The sequence below is a fragment of the Dromaius novaehollandiae genome, chromosome Z, assembly GCF_036370855.1.
Source record: "Dromaius novaehollandiae isolate bDroNov1 chromosome Z, bDroNov1.hap1, whole genome shotgun sequence".
Lineage (NCBI taxonomy): Eukaryota > Metazoa > Chordata > Aves > Casuariiformes > Dromaiidae > Dromaius > Dromaius novaehollandiae.
Window position 1 is genome coordinate 8,670,060 of NC_088132.1, and position 27,369 is coordinate 8,697,428.

At 42.3% G+C, this 27,369-nt stretch overlaps 2 protein-coding genes across 5 annotated transcripts in view; one reads left to right on the top strand and one right to left on the bottom strand.

The window, feature by feature from the left end:
• Positions 1–16,296, top strand: part of NCBP1 (nuclear cap binding protein subunit 1) — a 31,566-nt gene extending 15,270 nt beyond the window's left edge. The window contains exons 12-23 of the mRNA XM_026111169.2: positions 329–393; positions 1,102–1,164; positions 2,521–2,595; positions 3,325–3,428; positions 4,270–4,392; positions 5,327–5,429; positions 7,006–7,099; positions 8,902–9,005; positions 9,751–9,865; positions 12,298–12,441; positions 12,848–12,961; positions 13,876–16,296. Of these exons, the coding sequence (XP_025966954.1) occupies positions 329–393; positions 1,102–1,164; positions 2,521–2,595; positions 3,325–3,428; positions 4,270–4,392; positions 5,327–5,429; positions 7,006–7,099; positions 8,902–9,005; positions 9,751–9,865; positions 12,298–12,441; positions 12,848–12,961; positions 13,876–13,989 (1,218 nt within the window). The 3' untranslated portion in view covers positions 13,990–16,296. The remainder of the gene's footprint in view (positions 1–328; positions 394–1,101; positions 1,165–2,520; positions 2,596–3,324; positions 3,429–4,269; positions 4,393–5,326; positions 5,430–7,005; positions 7,100–8,901; positions 9,006–9,750; positions 9,866–12,297; positions 12,442–12,847; positions 12,962–13,875) is intronic.
• Positions 16,297–17,766: 1,470 nt separating this feature from the next.
• Positions 17,767–26,577, bottom strand: XPA (XPA, DNA damage recognition and repair factor). Of its 4 annotated transcripts, XR_010386258.1 has the most exons (8): positions 26,513–26,577; positions 25,929–26,134; positions 24,661–24,792; positions 22,507–22,612; positions 20,583–20,748; positions 19,729–19,846; positions 18,859–19,027; positions 17,976–18,200 (listed from the first exon to the last, which is right to left on the bottom strand). XR_010386258.1 is itself a non-coding variant. In XM_064502409.1 (7 exons), the coding sequence occupies exons 1-7, from the start codon at positions 26,560–26,562 to the stop codon at positions 18,052–18,054; spliced, it is 921 nt and encodes a 306-aa protein (XP_064358479.1). In that variant the 5' UTR covers positions 26,563–26,577; the 3' UTR covers positions 17,767–18,051. The 4 variants fall into 4 exon arrangements, 3 of the variants coding, with proteins under 3 accessions (XP_064358479.1, XP_064358478.1, XP_064358480.1); XM_064502409.1 differs by lacking the exon at positions 18,859–19,027 and having other exon boundaries at positions 17,767–18,200; positions 26,519–26,577; XM_064502408.1 differs by lacking the exon at positions 18,859–19,027 and having other exon boundaries at positions 17,767–18,200.
• Between the last annotated feature and the right edge of the window lie 792 nt (positions 26,578–27,369).

Sequence of the window (27,369 nt, forward strand, 5' to 3'; positions counted from 1 at the left end):
TTCATGTCAGTGCAGCTTTCATTATCACGTGATGGGATTTCCAGCTTCCCATGCAAGCAGCAAAAGCACACTGATTGTAAGAATGGAAGAAAAAAGGTTTGGATTAGGAGAGGAATGGTACTTAGTGGTTTGCATGCCTCTCCTGCCCTGCCTTCCTCCTGTTTTTCCCCTCCCCCCACTTTGGGTTTACTGTGATTTGCCTGATTTTAGAATAGACACAAAGAGCTGTCAGTAGCAAAAGATGATGAAATTCGCTTCAAATTTGAAAGGAGTAATGTCTGATTTATCTAATAATTTTCTGTTAACCTTAATTAAAAAAACCTTTCAGCTTGCACAAGCCACAGAAATGCTCTACATGCGTTTGGATACAATGAATACAACATGTATAGACAGGTAAATATGTCTTTTGAGGACAGTGGAAAATGTTCTTAATTTTTGCTGTGCATTGGGTTTTGGTACATCTGTGCAAGGAATCATCTGAAATCCTTGTGGTTCTTTACAAAAATGTTTTTTAGTCTATGGACTTGAGCTATCTAAAGAGAAGGTATGGGACTTAGCTTGCCTCTCCCTCTCAGAAACACTGCCTGGAGGCTAGAAGTCTGGCCATCTATACACCATAGTTAAGATCTATGATAACTCTTCAACATTCAAACCCTCTTCTGTTTTGCCCTACCCTGACTCTCCCTATTGGTCTGAGAAGTGGGTTGGAAATGGACTTATGGCACACATGCCACCTAGAGGAGGAAAGTGGTGGTGATTTTTTTTGCCTTTTGGGTGAAATGTACATTGTTAATTATTAGTTCTCCTACATAATCAAAAACATGAAAATCTTCCAATTCATAGTATTTTTACATTTTTGTCCTCCATTTGTATTATACAGCGGAAGAGGAGAGACCCTCTCTGTCTACAGAGGCTAGTTTCTGACTCTCTGAACTCGGTCTTCTGTATCTGTCAACACAGATGGCCGTTTATTGCCGTGATGGCTTCAGAGTGGAGAATTTAGGCTTATCTTTGACAAGTAGAAAACATTTCTAAGAAAATCTCAGTGAAAAGCTTTCCTGCACTTCTGGTATTTAATGGAGCTTTTTTCTTTTGATAAAGGTTTATTAACTGGTTTTCTCACCACTTGAGTAACTTTCAGTTCCGTTGGAGCTGGGAAGACTGGTAAGTGTCTCTCCTTGTAATTCAAACTTGATATTGCAAAACCTTTAAACTGACAAACTTATCCAGCAAACGTCACAGAGGAGTGGACCTGTTAATTGCTTTCCTCTCATTCTGTGGAGATCTCTCTTAACCTGTTTATCACCGTTCTGTGGCAGATTATCTTTATATTTTTTCACTCACTGTAATATCCCTGGGTAACTGTGATGAATCTCAAACCAGTACAAGACTTCCCTAAACAAGGGAAGTAGAAACATGATTTCCGTGTTGATTTGTCCTGTTTTCTCAGTCAGTTGTTAAAAAACTTACCAGAACAGCTCCTCAACTTACCTTTAATGGCTTGTCTTGACTCTTCCTCCCTTTGGTTGCTGTATTGGTTGTATAATATTGCTCTGTCCTGCCCCAAAACTTTCATTATAACATTCATCCATGTGACCTTATGATCTGTTTCTGCTTCCTTACTGCCACCCTGAAAAATCTTTGCACCCTAAGTTCCAGTAGACCTGGCTGTGCCATCTATTTTTATGCCAAATCTTGAACTCATACCTCTAGCAGGAGCTCCCAGGACTCCCTCAATATCTAACTGCAGCTTTCACCAAAGCTTTGCGTTCCAGAGGCTGTGCTGTGTGCTTACATCCATCCTGTAGCTCTCCCACATAGAAAGAAAGGTCACCTGGGATTGAGTCATTCCTGTAGTCCAGACTCCTTCAGCCTGCTACCATATATGCCTTCCATAACCAATGTGTCAAGTTGTCCTTGTGGAGAGGAGTCCAGCACTGTTTATGATACATCACTGCAGCTTTTGCTCAAGTTCCTTGTGCTGTCCCCATGTGGACCTATGTGTTTGTGCATTATCCTAGTATGCATTCAGTCTACAATTTGTTGTCTTTTCTTTGCCTGAATGCCCTTTGGTGAGAACACTTATGTGGGTGTCTCTCCCAAGCTGATGTTTTTCACAAAGGTTGTACATGTAACCGTATTTGTGTTCTGAAATGCATTTGCCCATGCAAATCAAAAATCAGTGTGAAGGGGGAACAGGCAATGGAATTGCACAAGGTTTGTTTCCCTAGAGAAAGGGAAAGGAAACTAACCACAAGCACAGTGCTTTTCAATTTTGGTGGGCAGGGGAAGGGGAACTACTCAAAAATATATTACACAAAGATGAGATTCTCAAATTGCTATTAGCCAGTAAAGAAATAGTGATAAACTGCCTCATTATCTTAAAACTGCCTACACTGTAAAACAGTCTTAAGCACTCTAATTATGCATAGACAGTGAATATGTACCTGCCAGTCCAAGCCAAAAAGAGATTAGAACATGTTCATTTGCTAAAAGGTGTTGCATTTTGTCCTTTGATAGGTCAGATTGCCTTACTCAGGACCTTGAAAAGCCCAAACCCAAATTTGTGAGAGAGGTTTTAGAAAAATGCATGCGGTAAGTAAGACTTCTGATATCTTTCCTTCCTACTTGCAGTCAAAGCAAAGTTTGATTGCTGCTTCCAGATAGTGTCAGGTTCTTCTCAGCGACTCTAATATTCATCGACTTGTTTGTTTAAAAAAGTACAAGAGCACACAGGACTGAATTTAGGATTGTTGATATGGGGGGGTATAAGAGAGAGGAAGCAAAATGTTCAAAAAGCCTGTATAATTCAGCATCTTGCATGAAAAGTCACCCATTTTTCAGCGAATTCAATATAGGAAACATGAGAACATTGTACTACAAAACAAATGCGTTTTGCTTGTGGCGTTCCTCCAATTCACTGAAAATTCTAGTAGTGAAATGAAACATTTGTAAGAGTGAAATAAGCTGGAAAATGAGAACTTTTTCTGCTTTTAATACAACATTTTACTAGTTGCCTGCATAGCACCTTAGTCTTTTGCACGAAGCGTACTACCGACTGGCCTCTTAATCTTTTCACAAGCTAAATTAATTGCACTGAGGATGAAACACCAATATCGACGAATTCAAACTTAAAGTATGTACTAGTAAGTTTAGTTTAGCTAGCTCTTACTACCCACAGAAACTATCATTGCACTGAATAAACATCTTGATTTTTGTTCTGTGAAACTTAAACACAGGAAAACTGTTTTTAAGCAGTGATTTGAGTTAACCCTGAAGTTATTCCCATTTTAATTCTACTTCTGTGAAACTTGCTTTTTACAGGCTCTCCTACCATCAGCGAATAATAGACATTGTTCCTGCAAGCTTTTCTGTACTCAGTCCTGCAAATCCAGTGTGCATTTACAAATATGGAGATGAAAGCAATAGTAAGTATTAAAGTTACTGAGGGGTCAAGTTGAAGAAAATTGTGTTTCAGAGCAAGGGAACACACAGGACTGAGTGTAGTGTCATTTGTCATCATGAAGATTACAGGTGAAATAAATATGCTTGATTTTGATGTAGGTAAATATGCTCTGTGTGAGCAAGTAATATAGCTTAAGTGTGGATCTTCCCACTATAATCCTCTTGATTACTTTAAAAATGAAAAGAAAAGCCGTATATATAAAATCAGTCTTACTGAGGTGGTTGGGCATTGGCACTATGGCATTGCCTTGCTTGTCAGAAGTCTAAAATTGGAAATATCATGCATTTTTCTTGTTCAGGCAGAATACTGTGCTTGGAAGTCAGCATAGCGAAACATAATGTGGGCTTGTTTTTTCAAACTTCATAAAACAGTGGAATGGTTTTACCAGTGAACTTGGTTTAATGAAGCATACAGAGGCAGCAGAACATATGAAAGTTGAGGTAGAAATAGACTTTGTTGTTACTGAGAACAAAGACAGTCCTAATCATAAAGGTGTCATCATCAAAGACACTGAGGAAAAATAAGAAAGTACTGTATTTTTAGGAAATTGGATGAAACTGGAGCAGAACTTTAGACAAGAAAGTGATTTCTTGGCCTCAACTCTAAAGATTCTACCAAAGGCTTTGAATTTGATGTGAAAAGTAGGAAAGCTGTTGAGCAGTATTATGGAATAGTGATGTGGACTGTGATACAGAGAGCAGCTGGTTTTAGGCATAGCTGGGAAGTGTACTTGCTTCTCTGAGAAACAAACTGATATAAAAATTCTCGCGTTCTACATTTTTGTCCTTTTTGCTTTTGTTTAGGGTCTCTTCCTGGATATACTGTAGCCCTCTGTTTAACAATTGCAATTAAAAATAAGGCCAGTAATGATGAAATCTTCAGCATTTTAAAAGATGTGCCTAATCCAAACCAAGATGATGATGATGGTAAGAGTTCAGTTGTTAAGCATTGCAAGGCTGTTACTCCTCTTGTATCTGATTAGCTATCCTTTATTCTGAGGGTGTGCTGTTTAAGTAAACTACTGTATGCTTTTCCTTCTAACAGTTTCAGTTTTAACAGTAAATGGAAATGATACACAATTGTCAGGGTTTGTTTCATACATGTCATGTGCAGAGGCAGGCTCATTTTTCATATTGGAGGTAACACAACACTTGATGTAGTAATTATCAACAGAGGTAGCACAAAGGGATTTAACATTCTCCTTGCCTTCAACAACAGAGCACCATCCATGCTGTCAGCCTTGCCCCTGAGATGGAGTGCTTGTGCCCTCGAGCTCACCTCAGAGCTTACCTCCTCTCAGTGCAGTCCCATGACAGATGAGACAGCCATCATGCTGGCTTTAGTCTGCCATGGATGGAAACTCACAATGGGACTCCACTCAGGTTCTTTATAGCAGGCCCACAGCAGTGTCCAGGGGACTTAGCACCATTCACCTCTAGTACCCATATTTGCCTCTGCCCAAGCTCTGTTCCTTAATCACCTTCAGCTTCCCCTATCCTCATCCGCTCTGCTATCTTCATGGCCTGTCAGGCTTCCAGCTTGATGCATAGCTCTGCAGCTTCCGTGGCTGTCATTTCCTACTGCTCTCCATCAATGCAGTTACGTGATTTCAGTGTGACTGTTTCTGCTGCCTTCTTCACTGACCTGGAATTCTTTCTGCATATTTTCCCCATGACAAAATGGGAGTACCAAGATCTGCAGCTTTTAGATTTTTTTTAACAACTCCCTAGTCAGCCTTGCAAAATCTGGTTGCTGAAACTTTCTTTTGTGAAACGAGTTAAAACCATGAATTGTCTTTTAAAGTTTAGCTTACAAGCTCTACTTGAAGTACTTACTGTTTCAACTTTAAATAACTTGCAGATGAAGGATTTACCTTCAACCCTCTGAAAATAGAAGTTTTTGTTCAGACTCTGCTTCATCTAGCTGCAAAGTCTTTCAGCCACTCCTTCAGTGCCCTGGCCAAGTAAGTGCACCAAGTGCGTTATTTGGGGACTTATGGAACTGTTTAATTATGACAGTGAAACACTTGATAAAAGAACTGAACCACAATCTTCAGCAATGTTTTATGTGCTCCACCATGCAATATGCTGGTATGTTTTGGGAGAACTAGTGACACTGTTTACTGAAGTATAAATGCTAGGCTACATAGGTGAATAGAGTTAACAGAAATGTATATGTCACAGCCATGTTGTCTGCATTCAGGCAAGGGTTCTACAAGTTTTAAGAGTCTCACAAGTAAGAACATATGGATCAGTTTTGGTCATATCCGTGCATATCCATGGTCTTGACCCAAATGTAGCTCTGTAAGTTTTCTGAGGAATGTAGTATATTGTTCTTTGTACATGATACTGCACAGTCTTGATACTGCACATCTATCATGTACTGAAAAATATTAACTGGTTTCTGGATTAGGTTTGCAAGTAGATACTACATCCTCTTAATGACAGTTTTTAAGCCAAACAAATGGAACAGTTTGGCCATGTGAGTCCATTTTAAAACTACTGAGTGTTGAGAGGAACAGGTGTTCTTACATTGGAGTGGCTGGAAAGCTCCCATTGCACCATCTCATACTACCAATAGGACTCAAAAGCCAATAAGTATAAAAAGAAAGAAGATGATGTAACATCTTTGAAGCAGCTTCCTATAAACTTCTTTTTATCTACCAAAGCAAAATAACATCTATTTCAAAATATTTGGAATGTATCCCTTAAAGACATGCTTTAACTTTTAAGGAATTTACCTCATTAGCAAAATGATTTGAAATAACTTGCTTTCAATACTGTGTACCTGGGAGATCATCTTAAGTGGTCTTGGTATATAGGAGGTGCTCACATGTGTGTTAATGAGTTATTTTTAAGTGCAGATAGAGAAATATATAAAGCCATTACAAAAACCTGTGTTTTGTCTGTACCTGGAAGCCTTGTAGAGACAGTGTTTATAACAAGCAGTAGATAGCCTGCAGTTAGAAGTACAAGAAGCACGGTGCTATGAATACTCAGAGCTACGATATTGTCGCTGCCGCACGCCAACGGTGGCAGCCACAAGATCAGAAAGAGCCACCTAAGCTTTATGGTTACATTACAATAAGCTGGGTTGTGAATGCTTAATAGCAGTCAGCATGCTCTGCTAAAATAGAGGTTCTAGCAGCATTTCACTTGATAAGGGTATATTGGGTAAGCGTCTAAAGTTACCGAAAGCTGTATCAAGAGCGAAGTCCAAGGCTCAAAGGAAAACAAATTTTGCTCCAGCTGTGTACAGATAAGCACACCAAGCATGTCAGTGTCTCACGCTTTTAAAAGCGTGAGGAAAGGTAGCCCAGCTTCAGGGAACAGATTTGCCATTAAGATTTAAGTTGCTTTTAGGAGCTGTCGTGTCTCCTGTAGCATTTTTAGCTCAGGTCAGTTATGTCCTTCAGGAGCAGTTGTTCAAGAGTTGTTGCAGGTAGTCCCACGATTTCTTTTGGCCAGTCTAAACCATTTGCCTCATGTCTGCTGCTTTTTTGACCTGACCACAACCCCTTTACTTACATCTATTAAAAGGTTTCATGAAGTCTTCAAAACACTTGCTGAAAGTGATGAGGGGAAGCTCCATGTCCTGAGGGTTGTATATGAGGTTTGGAAAAATCATCCGCAGGTAAGATGTTGTAATACCACATACCTTTGTGGGTTTCAACTCCAAAAAGGTCATATTAAGTAAAAAACCTACAGTTTACTTCTTGTACTTTAAAAATATGTTCTCTGCCCTTATTTGAAGGAGAATTTGGATTGTTTTTACCCTTGTTAACGGTGCCTAAAATGAAGACTGGGCATAAAATACATGCTTCGTCAGTGAGGCCGTTTTTTCCCCTCAAAGTTTAGTGCAGGAGAGCAAAGGCTGTGATTGTGACTCTTGGCTTTGTGCTATGTTTGCCTTACAAGAGAAACGTTTCTGTTTAAAAACCTGTTCCTGTTCAAAACTGGAATACTAGAACAGTCCTTTGTATCTTCCAAGATGTAGATACCATTACACAAAAGCAGACTAAGTTCTTATAAATGAGGATTTGGGGGGGGCTTGTTTTCAATTGTTAGTGAAAGCCATGCAGTAAACCACAAAGATTGTGCTGGAGTTCTGTGTGGGCAGAGTGAGTAGACCTGCAGTCAGTAACTGTTCAGAACAGATCAGTCTGACAGTGCAGTAATTAAGTTCATTCTTGAGCCAGAGGAAGTAATACCCTGAAAGACCTATGAAAAATGCCATGGTGGCTTAAGCTGTTCAGTTTCTTCACAGTAGTTGTTTCCCTCAGCTGTCATTCATATGGAAATGGATAAGAAACTTGCATTGAATTTACTTACATTAATTACTTCTAGTATCTCTCACTGGTGTGTTTGTGTTATATGTTCTTGTGTTTGAAAGTGAACTGTACCTCAAAGCTGCACAAGCCACTCTTCCAGATATGATCTCACTGAGAACAATGGATAATCCTTGCATCTGCTCCTGGGCCTAGGGTCCATTCTCAATGGTTACTAAAGGGAGAAACATGGAAAATACATGGAAAATCAGACTGAGTAATCAGAGATTCTTCTTGGCATTACAGGAAGACAAGTAGGGTATAGGATGCTATCCTGGGACTTGAAAGATGAGTCCTGAGTCTTCTGTATGACTCATTCAGTTACTTCAATTTTCTTCTTTAAAAGGAGCTTTGTTACCCATCCTTATTGGAGAATGCGTGGTTGTGAGGATAAATATATTACAGATTGCACTTCTTAGATATTGTGACATTCAGGCACATGAGTAACTGAGATAAATCCTTTATTCTGAATAGCTTGGAACTGCTTTAGTCAGTAATTCATCTCTGCATTTGCCTTCTTGATACTCACAAACCTCCCAGAGTCATGGCAAGGCATGCCGTAAGTACTTCCATTGACTGCACAGTGATAGTTATGTCCTAAAATGAAGAGGTCCTGCAGGAAGAGCTTACTGTCACACTTCTGAAGCCTGTTGCAGTGCAAGAGGAGTAGGCTAGCAGTTGCTTCTGTTTTGTGAATATGTAACAGGGACATATGCTCTAGTTGGCTTCTTCTTTGGCTGATGTCAGATAACTGGGACTTATTTCTGTGATGCCTCATTTCAAACTTTGATGCCTGTATCTTTGAATTTGAGAGTGGTGGAAGTATATCCACTAGTGAAGAGTGATCCATCACTCATGAAAAGTAAAGAAGGTTGTTAAACAAAATGTGAATGCATGCTTTGTATAATTAATACAGCTCCCCTAATTTGAGCAGGTTCAAGCTAAACTAACTAGATGTCAGCTCTGCTCATTCAGATGACTAAGGTAGAGTTGCATTGGATGATCTTTAGTTGTATCTGAGGCTAGAGTATTTACACAAATTGCATGTTACAGCAAGGCCTTTCATTATTTTGAGGGAAATATCCATCTCTTCTTTTCCAAATTATAGATGATTGCTGTGCTTGTGGACAAGATGATTCGGACTCAAATCGTTGATTGTGCTGCAGTAGCAAACTGGATCTTTTCTTCAGAGCTTGCACATGATTTTACTAGGTAATATGTATGAACTTGTCTTGAGGTTTTTTTTGTCTGTAAGTTTTATTTTGAGTGGCTAGTATGTGGTTTCTTCTATGAAAGCTAAGTAGTGGAAGAGAAGAGTACAATTAATCTTTTGTTTCTTCTACAAAATAGTACTTCAGCATTTTGCCATCTGAACTGGGGTATGAATTTATAGGGCAATGCAAGAATTTTGTTAGGGGCTACCTGCAAAACGGCATGCTAAGCATGTAGAGGTGGAAGAACACTGGAAACTATTCCTAGAGAAGGACTGTTAGTCTGTGTTGCATAGCTGCTAGCTTAGTGAAGCCTTGGTCTTTGGTTAGGATATGTATCTTGCACTACCCTCAATACACTACTTATTGAAGTGGAAGAAACTTAGTCAGAAAAGTCAATTTGATGCTGGCAGTGTTGCAGTATGCAATAAAATGCTAGCTTGGAAATTTAGTGAAAAAAAATAGGAAAGAAATGGCTGTTAAGCTTTCTTACATTACAGCTATGCTTTTGTATTTGTTGAGTGTTTGCTCACTCCAGTAAATATATAATAATCAGGAAGTTCTGTAAAATCCCCGAGATATATTCTTCTGCAAGAAAGCACATGTATTTTTAATATATTGCAGTGAAAAATCATGCTGTTTATGGTCACTCGAATAACAAGAATTTAAAGATGTTAAATGGCAGAGTGCTTGCTATCTTGGAGCAGTGTATAACTTACTGTTCTGAGTTTTGTGTTTTTTCCTAGGTTTTATATTTGGGAAATCTTACATTCCACAATTCGTAAAATGAACAAGCATGTTCTGAAGATTCACAAAGAACTGGAGGAGACTAAGGCAAGGTTGGCACGGCAGCACAAAAGAGTAAGCGATTTGTTTATATTTTTTAATATTTCAGGATAAATTGTATAAATCTGCATGATGTCAGACACAGTTCTGGGAAGGGACAAAATAGATATGCTTATCAGGAAGCAAGTCGGCAGACACGGTCATCTGTAGCACTGACACCAAAAACTGGATGCATGTTGTTCACGCACCTTTTTAAAGGCTGCTGAAGTCCAATAATTCAGCCAAGTCTTTAAAGGAGTTCAGATGTTCTTGCTGGGTTCAAGGTTCTTCTCACAAGTTTCTATTCAAATATAAGCATGTCTTCCACTTACTAACTCTGATTCCAGTTACCTTATTAGATAACGATACGAACAGTAACAACTTATTTACAAATTTATGGTAGGTGCTTTTAAAGAGTGCTCTTTTAGTTCCGTGGTAAAGTGCACAGAAACAGTGATTTGTTGAAAAGTTAGCTGTCACTGTTCTTATGCATGCTGTTGCATTGTGACATGGGCATCTGTCTTTTCCTTCCTTTAGTGGTTTTTTTTGTTTTAATACCTTTGCATGATCTGGATTATTATATGCAACAAAGTGTCTGTCAAGCAGCCTCTGCATTGTGTTGTCCCAACTGGGACAGTAAAATGTGGTGTGGGTTGCCTCTTGAGGCAGCTGTAGAGGGTGGGATCCAAGGAAGCATTGCTGAATGCAGTACTCAACCCTGATAGAATGAAGCCAATTTATAAATATGTTGTGGGTTAGAGAGAGGAGAGAATGCCCTTGTTCATAGATAGTCAGCAAGAATGATTACCTGCACAAAACTCTTAGCTAGTTCTAAAATTCTTGCCTAAGTTAATGCCTGAATTTGGCACAGCATGGCACGCGTGCTGTTGGTATTTCTTTGAAAGAACCTGCACAAGTCATTATTTCCTATGAGGATCCTGAGAGATCTCCAAGACCTAACACTTTGCCAGTGTCTGTTCATCTAGCTCCTTCATCTTGTTTTCTTCATTCTTGGCAACAGCCATGATAGTTGCTTGCATCCTCCATCTCCATTGATCAGCAGTTGATAAATGCCTGTGATTATTGAAGATCTGGATGCAATCATTGATCTCTCTGTGAAGCAAGGGGCTTCTCTAGCATCTGTGAACAAATACACCAGTGTTTTCATTTCAGTACCTGTATCTTAAATGAATGTTATGCCATGAAATGTATGCCATGTATGCAACAGTGAGTAGTTCTGCAGGCTGGGTCTCTGTTGCATCACTGTTTCTTTTTGAGGAAGTAAACTGTCGAATTTTTGTGCCCCCACAGAGCTCATTGTTGTATTATTGGATGAATTCAAGGCTTGTGTGCTTTCTTTTAGGGCCAATTGGTCCTTTAGCATTTTAAGTCTAGGAAACCTGTGTAGACAGGGAAGAATAAATTCCTATAGAGAGAATAAAATTAAACTTGCAGTTGCTCTTCTAAGCCCTTTTTATTAGAGTGTTGCACTAATTCAGAGCTGCACAGAATCTTTGGATTGCTAGTTTGGTTTGTATGCAGTAGATGAGTTAACACATAGTCCTGTGTATTTTACAAGTTGCACACACTCATTTTACAAATATATGAACTCTTTAACTGTCAATTTATAAGTATTTTTGCACAGAAATAATCCCAAGAGGCTGAAACAATATCTGTAGTTGAATTTGCCTTAATCCATCAGATTATTCCTTTCCTACTGTATCCCATTTAGTCTTGTATTGGAGAACTTCATCTATGAGATTGCAGGTCTGGAACTGTTTAATTAATTTAAGGCAATAACTAAAGACCATTATTCTCACTATTGAGTTGACTGCCACCCTGTTCCTTTCTAGTTTGAGAGCATCTGCTTTGATCTTGAGTATAGGTGGTCCCCTGGGGTGCAATCTCTTGTCTTCCTTTTGTAGTAACCCACCACATCCATCTGAGCTCTAGCATAGTGTTCACTTTTTTGAATCCTGAAACTTCAGAACTGCTAATTGAATGGATTAGCTGTAGCAGGGGACAAAACTTAACACATTTGTGACATTTGTGCGAGGCTTTTTGTTCATTCATTCTCATTTCTCTCTCTCTCTCTCTCTCTCTCTCTTTTTAAGCTATTCGTTGTCTGCTAATGATGAGGTCAGCAGGCTTATTAGCTTGTACTGTGTCTCCACTAAATAAAATTCTTGTAAATCTTTAAGCATGGTCTGTTTCCTTTGATGTTTTGCTTTTTCAGGCCTTTCCCATACAGGTGGTGTATTAATTTGAGATGCTTAATCTGAATCTTTCCTTCCAAATTTGCCTCCTGAATCATACTCAGAGTAAACATCCTTCAATATATAGTACTTCCCAGGTTACAGAGCAGCTTCAGTTGCTTTACAGACCTTCTCACAGGTGAAACTAATGGGCGTTAACATCTCCGCAGGTTAGCTGGTTTGCTAGGTAGTCATGTGTTATTTCACTTACAGCGAGACAGCGATGATGATGATGACGATGATGACCGAAGTAGTGATCGGGAAGATGGACCACTAGAGGAGCAGATAGAGCGCTTGCAGGAGAAAGTTGAGTCAGCCCAGAGCGAGCAGAAGAATCTCTTTCTTGTCATATTCCAGGTAACAGTGGGTGAGGTGTTGTCTCACTTGAAGATTTTATTGTATGTGTAAGCTTATAGCGTCATTTGTTTCTTGGGAATCCTCTTCAGATGAGGATGTCGGAAAGGGTGAATAGGCTTATTGTGGGAAAAGGTCAGTTCAAATGATCCCCCAGAAAGGACTGCTGGGCTCTCTAGAGCAGGATATGTTCAGTTTCGAGTGCAGAGGAGTTCTCTGCTAGCATACAGTTGTTGAACAAGCAGAAGGTAACTTGATTGTAAGTTGTTACTACATTCAGTGTCCCCCAAGTGCAATGACTGTTCTGACATTGCTGTTCAAAGCTTCTGTCCTGTGTTATCTTGTCTGAGGTTAGAAGCCTGTTTTTGTTTGGCAAGACCGAATCAATGTTTTTCCTATTCTTCTGCAGCGCTTCATTATGTTGTTAACTGAGCACTTAGTGCGTTGTGAGACTGGTGGAATTGATGTATTTACCCCTTGGTACAAGAGCTGTATAGAGAGGTTGCAGCAAATCTTCCTACAGGTAAGTTTCACCTCTCTGCTTAGAAGGCTGTGGGTCCGTGCTGGGTGGAAAAGCTTTAGTGACTTGAGAACCAGGCACTCCATGAGAATAGTGGTGGACGGCAGCACCAGGACTTTGCAGAAGGCTAATGTAGTTAGGCACACCTCTTGGGTCCTGTCCTGTTTCTGCTATAGACTCATAGAGTGACTGGTCCTCAGTTACTTCCTGTGCTACAAATATCTGGCAAGAGGGTATTGAAATGTGTTTATAAACTTGCGCTTCTCTTAACTATGCATTATAGTACAAGGCAAAGTCTTGAGCAAACAAGAATACTAAAACATATATCTCTTAAATAAGTGGCTAAAAAGGTTGTAAAATGCTTTTTAATAAGATGCGTAAAAAACTTTTAAACTTTAGTTTGGAATTCTCAGCTTTATATTAAACCTGTTAGCAAGTGCAGGTGACTGGCTGAAAGGGACAGAATAACATACAGTTACAGATGTGGGAACATAAGCTACACTGAAGGACAGGAGACTGCATGGGAGTGGTGGTGTAGTGATTCCATGGGGTAAGCTCTTCCCTGGTCATAGAGGTGACTTTAAAGCAAATATCATGAGTTTCCTGTGATATGTGTGCAGCTACCTCTGTGCGTGGCATCCTGCACACGGTTCAGGATCAGGAGTGAACAACTGCAGGGAGCACAGTGCTCTCAAAACAGGATTTCAACATGGGAAGGATTGCTTCCTTCTTGCAGTTGGTAGGGGCTCTGGATCATGCTTTTCTTAGTGGCTAATGTGTTGTGGAAGTGAGATGTGCTCGTCAGTTTTGGTGAGAACGTTTGACCTGTGATACTGTCTTGACTTCTGTACTTGTTCTTGGTATAAAGTTGAATGAAAACATCAAAGTCTTATCTTTTTTCTTTTTTAATCTATCAGCATCACCAGATAATCCATCAATACATGGTGACCCTGGAGAACCTCCTGTTTACAGCTGAACTAGACCATCACATACTGGCTGTGTTTCAGCAATTCTGTGCTCTGCAGGCCTGAGGATTGTTCGTGTGCAGAGTCTTGTCTGCAGGACTTTAATGAATTTAATTTTTTTTTTATGGGAAGACTTGACCTGGGGAAGGAAGAAACTTTTTAATTAAAACTGGCTTTCATGTGCTCCTATATAAAACAATGCAGTACTCTAACCAACAGCAACTCTGTAAGCATCATAAGCCTTATTAGCTGTGACTGATAGAGGATTGACATGAAGTAATGTGTGAGTTCTTTTAATCTGTCCTTTCATTTGGTTTGAATCTTGCATTCAGGATAGTATTTTTGGTTTTTCCCCACTGTTGTTTATATAAAAATAAAAAATAGGCAAAAAAAAAGTATAGAATTTGTTACCTCTACCTGCCCCTTAAAGCAAAGGAATTACAGAAATGTGAAACAGGTCATAGTGTTTTATGAGTGTGAAAGGCAATGCACCTTCTCATGAGCAGTGTGGTAAGTTCTCTGTAGTATGGCACAGGAAAAGTGTCTTAACTTTGGGCATGCAAAACACCGAGTAAAGCTTTCAAAGTAGTGTAGATCATATGGGTTTGTTTATTGCCAAACCAACTAGATTTTCACAGTTTGAAAGAACATGGATGTAATACAATTGAAATACGTTTTTTAAATATATTGTCTGGTGTCTTATTACAGTAACTGTAAACAACCTGTAGAGGAACTTCATGAACTCCTAAAAAATGTGAGCCTTTATGCAGCATGGTCAAAAAATAATGACCCGTCCTAACAGTAGTCTTAATTGGTAGAGATGGTCAGCAACAGTCTGAGTTGGGCAAAGCTATTTCCATACTGCAAACTATGCCTAGGTGTTGGGAGCTGCAGCCCCAAACGCTGGGGGTGAGGGAAGGGCGGTGTGTTGCCTGTTTTGTTTTTGGCCTGTAACTACATGGGCTGCTGAGCTTGCAGTGGTTTGGACCTACAGGTCTGCAGTGATGCCAGAAATTTTCCTGGCATTGATTGTGGATAAACTAATTGCCCATCACATGTGGATTAGTAATAACTGCTTCATGATGGTTGTATCTGCTACCCTTTCCTGTCTTTTAGTCTTTGAAATGTGAAGAGAGCATGTGGCTCCCATGTCTCCAGAAAGGATTGTAGCACTGAATTAAGTGCTACCTTGCAGGAGACAGACTGTGGTGAGACACAACCTGAAAATGGAGTAGCCTTTGTTTGAGTTATGCAAATAACATTACTTCTGTAAGAAAACAGACTGGAGTGGTCTGTATCAGGGCAAGGAGGGATGCATGGCAGAGCAAAGACACTGCCTCAGGCACTTGGCTCTGTGTATACTGACATTTGTGTACACAGGAGCTGTTTATGGTCTCTTCTGTTTTGTAGATGAATGTTTGAAAATTTTCAAACAACACTGAAAATGATGAACTTTGATTTGGTTCCTGTACAAATTATTTTTCAAATACTATACCTAGTAATACATTTCATTTGTACATCAAGCAATTGACCTCTTAAGCACAGAGGGCAAAAAAAATGTTTCTACTTTATGTTGACATAACCTGTTCTGTGGCCTGTAACAATTGGGTATATCCTTGTAGACTTGATTCTGTTATTTCTGCTTTCTCTGCTTATCCTTTGTGATTTGACAAATCCCTCCGTTCTTTTAGGGTCTATCCTTTACATATTTGTAAATTTGCTTTATGCAGGGTTTTTGTCAGTCATGCACAGAGGTCTGCTTCAGATCTGTTAATGTTCTTGAATAATCAAATAGCTTTTTTCTTTTTTCCTTTTTTTCTTTGTTTTTGTAACATTTAATGCTGTACAGAAGTTTTAATAGGGTCTTAGCCTTTGATTTTTTTTTTTCGCTGGGTTGGATCAATAAGGAATTCTGACTTTGAGTGTCAATCTGACTGACTTGAATGCGATTTCTGTAAAATTGATAATGCAGTGAAACTTATAGAGCTCTGACTTCTTCTGAGCCTTTAATGTACTTCACAAATACTGGGTCTGGGGATACAGCAGCAAATACCTGAGCACGGACAGCATAATCCTATTTCTATGATTTAAAACCAAGCTATATTGTCTTTGAAAAATGATTTATGGTAAGGAATTCATTACATTTCCTTACTGTTAGAAAGTATCCCCTCTTTGTAGGTAGCGTGGTACCTGACTTAATGGGGAAACTGGTTGGATCTGTAGGAAAAAGATGTTTGCATAGTGATAAAAGCCGTTAACTGGAGAAACTTGGAACTGCTGCAGCATGAGGTGTAAAGATGCTGTAGAAATGTGGTGTGGCTGGAAAAAAAATGCATAATTAAAGACAAAAATAAATGAAGGTGAAGCAGGTTACTAGTGGCAGTGTTTGTCCTAACTATCTATTGGGGCCAATGAAGCAAAGTAGTCATGACAAGGTTATTCTGGTGTTAAATAGGGTGGGGATGGGTTTCGCTTTCCCTGTACATAGGTACATTGACTGATCTGCCAACCCCCAAGCCTTCACATCCTTGCCTTACGAACTAATCTAACATGCTTCCCTGCTCTGCATGCCCAAGCGATGCTAGCATGCATGCTGCCAGGTGCGCTGCTGCAGCAGCTCTTCCTTTCCCTTGCCACTCCTGCTTTCTGGGCTGTGCTGCATCCCTGTGGCAGGTGCAGCCAAGAGTTTATGCCATGGAATGGCCCCTGCAGCCTCCCCACAGGTAAGTGATGTAGCAGCCAGTGCACAGTACCGGTTTCTGCCCTAAATGGCAGGGGAGAGGAGGTGGGGACCCACATGTTGCGTTGTTTGTATCTTTGCCTGGACCATATCTGACATTCCTCAAGCTGCACAGGCCTTTCTGGAGTCTGGAGAAAAGCCAGACTGGATGAGTCTACATGATGCAGATCCCTGGCTGGCAGGCTCGGCTCTGCCCTGCCCTGCAGAACCCCTTCCGCTGTCCAGAAATGACTGGACAACAGAAGGCTGAGAACTCATGAGATCATCCACAAACTGTTTCCGCAGCAGGACATCTTCAGCACTCTGTGACGTGGTCTATGGGCAGAACCATCAGTGCTCCTCCTGGACCTGTTCCCTCCCTCACAACAGACTTCCCTGTGCTCCATATTTACAATGGGGAAGAAATACACAACAGCTGAATAAAGCGTGCTCCTCTCTAGCATTTTCCGCACTCATTCCCCAATTGTTCCAAATTTCACTGCTCTTACACACTTAAAATTTGAATTTTAACTAATTCCATTCTACTGAAAGCCAACAGCAGCAGCAAGAATCAAAAATAATTTTATATTTGTCCATTGCTTGAAAAAAAATCATCTTATGTACCACACGGTAAATGAGCAGAAGGTTGTGTTGTATTGTAAGGGTCACCTTGCTTTCTATTCCAAAATGAATTGTGTGTCTGCTATGACACATGGAAAAGATGTCATAACCATGGGTGTCAAAGCCTTTCTTGCAGTGTGCTCCTTCCAGTAGTGTTTTGATAGTGTTAATTTTGATTCTAAGCACTCAAAAGTCTAGAATGCACCTGCCTGGGTGTATGTGAGCAGCCACTGGGCATACCATTCATGTGCCTGTGGCCTAACCTTGCTGCTTTCCTGCCAGAGAGAACGTTCCTTTCCCAAGTGGAGCCTTCCTTCTATGGGCTTTAAGGTCTCAAAATCAAAGCAGGAGACTGTGTCTTTGATGCAGTCTCCAACCACAAAGGTAGGTGTATCTTCAACTAGTCGATTTCTGCCAGCTGGTGACAAGTACTAGTAACTGACCAGACAACACAGTGTGGAGACTTCCTTCCCCCTCCACCCCCAGCACAAGCAGAGGCATAGTGATTTAACAACTCCTTTAATTTCATCATCATGTAAAACAATGATGCCACCTTATCCATTAGGCCATAAGATACCCATTTCCTTGAAAAAGTTAAAAAGGCTTACATTACATTCCTAAGATCTGGTTTAAAGAGCCAAAGCTTATTTTTCCTGTACAAAGCTTCTTGCAACTGAGGAACATCATTCTTTGCATACAATTTGGCAACAGCTTGTTCATGATCAGATTTATTTAATACAGAATACCATTAAAAAGACACTTAATGAAATTAAAAAAACATGATAATACTACATCTTCTCATAAGTTAATTCATGGCCACATATCATACATGTTTTTCTATACATATCTTCTTCAATGTTTTCTTCTGGTCCATATTCATGTTCATGGATACTAGCTTCTTTCTTCCACAAACTACTCCTTACTGCACGGCGGAGTTCTGAAGGTGAAAGTAAAAAGGTTTTTTGAATTGAAAGATTTCGAAGTGTCAGTTAATAAAAACCAAGCCCATCGCCTTTGTGAGGATTACAGATGACAATTTGCTTACTGCCCATCTTGTGCAAGTAAGTTTTGGGGAAGAATCTGCTATTCCAAGAACACATTTTGATTTTCCTTATGGAGTCTTAACCTCATTTTGTTCATATTGACAGGAAATTCACTGGCATGACACATCACAGGAAGAATTTTTCATCTGAAGTATGAGTTGCTCACTGCCTCTTTACAGAATGTCATTCAAAGGTATCTAAAAGCATCAGTTGGAATTAGGAGGAAAGCCTGGACCAAAACTTTGCAAAATATTTGCAAAATTGTTTTTTTACACAACCAAGAAAAATATTTTTTTCCTTCAGGTCAGAGTATGCCTCCCAAATGACTCAGAGTTCCCAGTAAACTTTATGCCCAATACTGTGAGTTACTACCCCAGCAATAGCAGTGAAGTTGCACTAGACTTTCAACTAGGCACAGCCTGGCAGGTAAGTCAGTCAGACACGTTTCAGGAACTTGGAAGTGGGTGGCAAGAACAAAAAAGAGCAAAAGGTTGTAGCATTTTCAGCCAAGTCATTCAGGCTGGAAATATTTGGTCATGTTAAGGCCTGTACCTGCACTTAACTCCACTTCTGCAGTGACCCACGCAGCCTACATCTCAGCTAGAGCCTGCTGTGAGTGTTCTTGTGCACAAAACACTGATGCTGTTAGGGGTGATTTGCTCAGTCCCAGGTTCTGCCTCCTCCGCACAAAATTGTTCCAGCTAGCTGGGGCGTTCTGGCTCTGGGAATAAAAACCCAAACTCAAACATGGATGCTAGGGGACAGTATAGACATTGTTGATGGTAAGACAGGTCTTGGAGAAAAACAAACACACCATCTTTTTAAAGTGACTACCATGTTTATGCTGAAAGTCTTTTTCAAGAGTTCTACCTATTAATTACTCCCTAAATATTAATTTGGTTACCAGAAAAAAAACAAAGATAATGACCAGTAAAAACAGTAGCAGGGAGTATTCTAACATGGTGGGAAAAGCCATTTTCTACCTTCATTTACTCCACCTGAAGTAACTGCATACATAACAATTATAACCCACTCCCACAAAATGCATGTTCTCTTGAAGTTCAGAAGAGTAATTAAGAGAGACAAGTTATGGCACATTCTGCATCATACTAAGGAATAATAATAAAAATTAAAAAAACATAATGAAGAGTCATAATTCATTTCTGTCACTTACATGATTTCCATAAGATAATAGGAAAATTCAGGGCGGAAGAGACCTTAGGTCTTTAGTCCAACCCCCTGCTCAAAACTGGGTCAGCTATGAGGTCAGACCAGGTTGTTCCAGGCTTTACTCAGTCAGGTCTTGAAAACCTCCATCTTGCCATACTGAAAATTCCTAACTACCTTCATCAGATGCAGATACAGTCCAAACAGAGCCAGACACTGTTTTACATGCTGCAATATATAAGTTAAACTGTTTACCTTTAACTTTCTTATCAAACTTCTTCTGTTTCATCTTCTCCCTGTTGTCACGGCGGAGCTCCTTTGCCTCTTGCAATGATTCTTCACTACCCCAGACTTCAAGAGAACGCTTGATTACCTACAGGATGGATATAAATGTCTTTCTTTTTTTCCCTGGAAGTGATAAATAAGCTATGCTAACTCATAAATTTAACTTTTTCCTATACATAGACAAAATAAATCAACGCTACCAAGAATCTTGCCTCTGCCTCCCATCTCTGCCTCTCTGCTCTCAACCTGCAAATAATGAACGTTCCTTCCACAGTAAAAGATCACTTTTTTGAAATTGATTTCTCATCAGCTAGACATAATTTACTCATTAAAGTCAAACCCTAATTTTGTGCATGTTCAATTAAAGAAGAAACATTCCTACAAAGCAGCAAATCAGAGATGAGTGTCTTGGAAAATCTCACTGCCATTCCTGTGAGAGCAGAACAGGAGACATGAGGCCATCAGCCACAGCTAGAAAGGGCTACACACAGCAGGAGCCACCACATTCTTCAGTCTGGCACTGAAAGAACAATGACTTCATGACCATATACTTGTGCAAATGGGTTAATTGACTGAGGTTTTGGGTCACAAGTCTTTAAAATGCTCTCAAACAGGGACATTTTCATGAATTGCCCATAACTATTTTTATTACGAAGAAAATTTGTACAACTGGTAGCAACGAGAAGTCTGTTATCTGAAAAAGGAAATGTACTTAGTCTAGTCCCAATGATGCAGAAGTCAGAACCAAAATGACACATTTTGTTTACCAGTCAAAGTCGCACGAAGCTAAAAAGAGGTCTTAAAAATGCTAACAGTTTCTATACCTGTAGTTTTAAATAAAGTTTCATGTCACCCCACCGTGAATTATGAGGGTTTTTCTTCAAAATAAATCTGAGCACTGGTTCTCTCTTGTCTAAGTCACAGTCTTTAAGAAGATACTCTTCTTTTGCTTCTGTCCTTGTTATAAGCTTATGTTTATCTTCAGCATCTCTGGAACATGTAAAATAATAGTGAGAAAGCGGTATCTGAAAGCCATGTATTATCAGCACTTAATTCCCCAGCACTTTTCTTAAAATTCCTGAAATAGTGGCAGCCTTCATCCTCTTAGTTTTTAGGTATGCAAAAGCAACTTTATGAGTTCTTGCACTGCAGCTGAACTCCAAGTTGGTTTACTGAAATTAAGTTAGAAAATCTTCCCAACTGAGCAAATGCAGGCTTTTCGAGACTCACTTTTGGTTTTTCTAGAAGGGCTTTCCTTCTCTTGATTTTTATTTTCTTACAAGAGGAGATAACTGAAACTTAGTGAGATTATGAATAATTTTACCCTATTCATCCAACTCCAATATAATTCAGAGGACGAAAGTACCAGCCATCACGTGGTCAAGAGAAAGAGTGTGTAAAGTGAGACAGGTCAGACCACCAGAGTGAGATGATCCACACAATCCATATGCTTCCAGATCCCAGAAACAAATTAACTACCCCGAGCACTTGTTTCTAAATGCCAAGAGTGCAGGCATAAAGGAACAGTAGTAAAATAAAGGTCTTAAATACAAAGATACTGTAACTTTTATCAGACAGATAATTAAAAAGACAGGTTGTATAACCACAGCAGTGGTACCAGCAAATGAAACAAGAATAAAGTTTGTTTTCCTGTATACCTGTATCACCTGAACTGCTTAAGTTGAAACAATCTGCCAAATACTAAGCACTAGCAATCATCATCCAGAAAGTACTGCTGTATATATAGCTTTAATGAAATTTCAAGTTCATAGTAAAAGCTAATGCACTGAGCATTCTCTAAATATTCAGTTACAATAGTTACCAGTCTCAACAGAAACCACTTTGTAAGGCCTCCAAGTCCTCTCCTTGCACTCCTCTTTTTCACCCATCTTACCTTTGAGAGACAGCACTTTGTCTCCAAAGACTACGAACTGCTTAAACCATATGCACACCTCTGACACTCCATGCAGTTACCTGGGAAGCTCTCACATCATGGCAACAAACACTTCTAGCTGCAATCTTTCTTCCGTCCATCTAGTCTTACATTTATGGGTGGCTGGCTGCTTCAAAGTTTGTTTCATTGCTCTGGTGATCCGGATGGCTTTTGGAATATTTTCTCTGAGTTAAAGACAGAGATCACAGAGAGTGCCATCTCCTGAGGCCGAACTCCTGCCCACCCTGTAGTTCAACTGTGTTCAAGGCCTCTGGTCACCTCTTGTGGGGAGTCTACTCATTTGACTGCCATCCTCCAGGCTCATCTGCACTTTCCCAAGTACTAACTAGATGCTATTTAGGTTGATTCACTACAACAGCAAATATTATCAGAGCATGTAATTTTAGTGATGACCAAACTGGCTTTATTTTTAAAAACAGATGTTCTCTGTTACACAGTTAAATCAATGCCACTTTTTCAAACACTTATAATCTGCAATCAGAAAAGTTTCCACAGACATGATGATAAAAACTTTAACTGCTCTCAAGGCGCTCTCTTTCCAGAATATTATGCAAGTATTTACTGATGCCGTTTATCCTCAGACACACTTATGAAACAATGCTGCTGTTCTTCAATTCCATAATGGAAGATATAAAGGTATGAGACAACTTCCATTTGCTTTTCCAGCGAGCATTACCTTATTGAAAAACACTCCTTTGCTGACAGCCTTGTAATAGAAAGTTTGTAATTAACTAAATTCTAGCTATCAACCTATTTATAAAATAAAGCTTGCCTCTCCTGATTATTTGTAATACCTGCAATTATCACATGTTGCCCAATCAAAGTGCTGCATAAGGTAGGAATCCATGAATTCTTTGCCACAGTCTTCACAGATGAGATAGTCAAACTCTAGTACAGGTGCTAATGGAAAGAAAGATTTTTTTTTTTTAAGGAATTACGATGCAAAAAACAAGTATTTGGAATTGGTATCACAGGCAATTTTACTAAAATTTACATTATAGTTTTTATAATATTCATTACAGACTAATTTCATTCCTCCAAGAAAAGTTTTCCAGAACGACAAAATACAAATCAAAAACCTAAATCCAGTAATTCCATCTTTGTTGGTAGATTTCTGTTCTTGCTCGAAGGCTCACTGTATCAAGTATTGGATTTCAACATTCAAAAGCACACATTTGTTTCAACTTAGCAATTGTTTTTTTAAAAAAAAAAAAGAAAAAAAAGAAACACACAACCCTCCACACTTCCCCATGAAGTGCTTCATATCCCCTCCTACAGCTTCCTCCCTTCTGGCTGTCCAAAGCATCTCCTGATGTACAGAAGACATGCAGTCAGAAATGGGAGAAAACAGAGAAGGGGATGCAGTTAAAAGAAAGTGGCTGAAGCAGGAAGCAGTACAGGAGCTGCACTGGCACCAGAGTCCTCTCAGCTCTGCTCCATCCTCTTCCTATCTCAGCCACACCTGCCTCTCCAAGAAAGTGCTCAACGGAGGTTTGGAGCATATGGCAAAGCTCTTGTCCATCCCAGGTGGCAGAAATGGAGGTGGACGGCCAGAGAGCTGCTAGGAGTGGAATGGGGATGGAGCTCCACTACAATCCTCTCCCCAAGCCCTCTCAGCACTGCTCCAAGCCCAGGCTCATCCCAGTCCCGGCCATCACTGCTGGCCACATCCACGCCGGGTAGATCACCTCCAGTATGTTCTCCTTCTGCTTACGTTCCATGGGACACAGAGAACCACTGATTCAGGTAATTGCAGCTATCACAAACATTCCTTTAACAACAACATTATGATCCTAGTAGAAAATTAACTTTTTTATACAGTTTCACCAGCTGCAAGTGAGATAGCAGTGTAAAATATTAACAATATCTGAAACATAAAACTAATTCTTGACATGCAACATCATACATTTTAATTGTGTTCGCATTTATAGCAGATCGAATCTAGCAAACATAGTATTTTATCCCAATTTGAAGTTTTACTGGTCACAGCAGGAAGCTCAGTACTTCACATAGCCATGCTCTTACATTGCACTTCATATTTTAAGGCACTACTTCCAAACATACAGACATTTTATTAAGACAATGACATTATGAATTACACAGCAAAAACATCCCCAGTGCAAATGCATCCCAGACCTACTTAATTTATTATTAAACACTAGCCCCTCAAAACCAGTAGGGCTGCTAGTTGCTTACACTCTTAATGAAATCTGGTGGTGATTTCTAACAAAGAGGTACACTGCACCAACAGCCCTGCAGCTGATTCAGAGCAGAACAAAGCAAGACAAAGACAATCCTAGGGAAGAAAATGCATCTATTTTGAAATTCTTACTTCTCCATTTGCTTTTGGGAGGGAGAACATCACGAGACAATACGCTGAAATCCCCCACGAAACAAATCAGCAACTTGGCATCAATATGTATTATAATGATAAAAGCTGACACTGCAGCACTGCTCCCACCTTGGCATAAAGGGTACCAGCCCCGAAATTCCCAGGGCTGACGAACCCAGGCTGACTTAACGCTTACTGTGGCCTTACGGGTTCAAATTCCCCAAAGAAAGAACAGAGCGGCATTTACTGGGGAAGGGAGAAACTGCCACATTCAAGAGCACTGACCGTGTCCCACTTCCTTCGCTTACAGTTCTTCATTTTTCATCGCCCCTGATCTGCTAGCTGCTTTGTTACCGAAAGATTCGGGCACGCCAGAAATCCTGCGTGCCCAGAAACACGCCTTAAGCATGTTAAATTTTTAAAAAAATTAATAGTGGTTAAAAAAAGGGGGGGGGGATAAAAAAAGGGAGAAAGGGCACGCCGCTCCCCGGCCCAGCCCGGGCTCAGTGTCGCCCCCGCGCCTTCCTGCCCGCTGCCCGCCAACTCCGCGCCCGCGCCGCCGCCTCCCGGCGCCCGCGCCGCCGCGCTCCCCCGCTGCCCGCCCTCGCGCCTTTACCGGGGGGGTGCACGGTCCTCGCGGCGGCGGCGCCCGGCTCTTCCTCCGCCTCGTCCTCCTCCGCCGCCTCCTCCAGGAAGAAGCCCCCTCCCGTGTCCACGACCTTGGGGGGGGCCTTCACCCGCACGGCGCCTGCGGAGACAAACGGCAGCGGCCGCCTCAGCGCCCCGCGCGCCGCCGGCAGGGGGCGCGCGCGCCTCCCCGCGGCGCCAGGCGGGGGCCGCCGCGCGCCAGAGCCGCCTCCCCCCCCCCGCAGAGGGGGGGAGGGGCCCCTCGCGCGCCGCCGCCGCCGCGGCGCCCCCTCCCCCCCTCCCCGCGCGCCCGCCTCGCGCCCAACGGCCGCGCGGCGCGCCCCCCCCCCGCCCCCCTTCCCGCCGCCGCCCGCCGCCCCCGGGAAGGGGAGCGCGGCCCGGCCGGCGCGGCGCGGCGAGCAGACCTGCGGCAGGGTAGGGCCGCGCCGCCAGCCGCGCCTGCCGCAGTGCCAGCGCCCGCTGCCGGTTCCGCTCCATCTTCGCCAGCGCCGCCGCCGAAAGGGGCGGCCTCTCGCCCGCCGCCGCTGAGGCCTCGCTCTCGCCGACCGCGGCCGGGGCCGGGGCCGCGCCCGCCATGGCGGCGGCGGGGCGGCCGGAGCCCGCAAATCCCCCCCGCTTCGGCAGCGGCGGCTCGCCCTTCCCTTCGCCGAGCCGCCGCCGCAGTGCGCCTGCGCACCACGGCAGGCGGGGGAGGGGGCGAAAGGGGCGAGGCCCGCGCGCAGGCGCGCAGCGGCCGCTCCGCCGGGCGGCTGGCCCCGCCCCGCCGCCGCGCGGGGGGCGCCGGGAAGCGGGGGGAGGGGGGCGGCGGGCGGCGGCGCCGGGCCCGCGGGGCGCCCCGCGGCCTGCGGCGGCGGCGGGCTGGGGCCGGCGGCCCCGCCGCCCGGGGCCGTTTCCCGGCGACGAGCGCCGTTTCCCGGCGCCTCCCCCACCGGCCCCTCGGTTTGGGCTCGGAGCCAGGCCGTAAGCCATGAGGCTGCGAGGGCAGGAATGCAACAGCCCTGCAGTGCCCGGCAAACACCCTTTTTTGTCCGTTAAACGTGCCTCGCCCTTGGCGCCCCAGTACCCGCCTGTGGCGCCGCCGGAGGCGCCCTGCCTGGGGCGGGCGCCTGGTGCCCCCCAAACACGCGCCGCCGTGGGCACAGCCCTGCGGTGCGGCGGGCCCCGGGGCACCCCCGTCTCTGCGAGGCCTTTGCTCGCCCGAAAGAGCGCGTGGTGGGGCTGCGCGAGGGCACGTACCTCTGCCCTCCGCCGATCCAGCGGGCAGCGCCTCGTAGTTCGCCCTCTTGGGCCTGCCCGGACGTGTTCGGCCGCATTTCCTTTCCCGAAAAAAGGTGCTTCCCCAGCACCGTGGCAGTTGCAGCCCCGGTGGTGCGAGCTGCCCCCGTTTCGGGGAAGTTTTCTCGCCAAAATCCCAGCCTCTTCCTCTAAGGGTTGTGGGTGACCTGCAAGGAAAAGGAAGGGGAGCACAAGTCGAACCTGTAACCTCTGGTTACTGGTGTGATAGAGGAAAATTGCTTTATCATGCAAATATGGCTGTAAGCCACTTTCACGTAAAGCCAGCTTAGCGCTGAGCGGCCAGTGACCCTCGCCTGCCTGCTAGACGGTGCCTGCCCTGTCCTTGAAGCAAAGGAAACGAGAGAGACGCCAGTACCGACGTGAGCTCGCCACCTCCAGACCTTACAAGCGCCGAGGCACGTCCTCCTCCCCCAAAGGCGTTTCTCTTTCACGAAGCTAATCCGATATCCTGCCAGCCCTTCCCTGCTGCCCCAAGCGCCCCCCATCCCGCCACCCCGTCCTGACTATCCCCAGCCATTACCTACACAGACCATGTTTCTGCTGGGTTGAAACACGCTGTTAGGTTTTTCTGCATGTCATCTGTTCTTGGTATTGCTTTCAACAACAGCCAGCAGAGTGTGCTGTGAACATGTATGAAAACAACATCCTGCTCCTGGGAGTTCATACATGCTCAAACACGGAGGGGTAGTTTTTAAACGGCTCAAACCTTTGCCCGACTGGCAAATAGTTCCTCCTATCAGTTGAAGTATTTCGCTTATCACGGATCTTTGTACAATCCAGAAACTCTTCCCTCAAAATTAATTATGATTACCAGGTCATAATAAACTGTCTGCTTTCAGCAAGATTGCTTCTGTGTGAACTTGAAAAAGTGCTGCGATTAACTTGTCCAAATACCCTTCACAGTCAAAGAGAAGGGTCTATAAAACAAGACATTTAGTAGACAAAAGTATAAATTATAATCCTGGCCTATTTAAAGTGATTAACAGTAGATCAATGTCACTGACTTCTAGGAAATGGCTTGTGAAATGATACAGTATGAAGATACATCTCTCTCCAACTTCATTACTTTCTCCTTTGGATTTAGGAAGTGAAATGGTTGTTGGTAGATACATTACAAGTAAATACATTGCAAGTAGTTTGAAGCAAAGTGTTTACTAGATCACTTGGAACTGGAATTAATTGCTTGAAAAGCAAGCATCATTGTGTTTGGATCCCTTATTTTATTCTTGTCTTCTCACTTTTTCTCTCTTGTTGTTCTGTTGGAGTAGAAATTTAGAGAAGAGCGAACGTCTGAATTGTGCTTGAGGGATTAACGAATAATTCTGTATCATTCACAAACCAGAACTGCATTAAAGTGAAGATAAGATTGGGAGCCTGTATC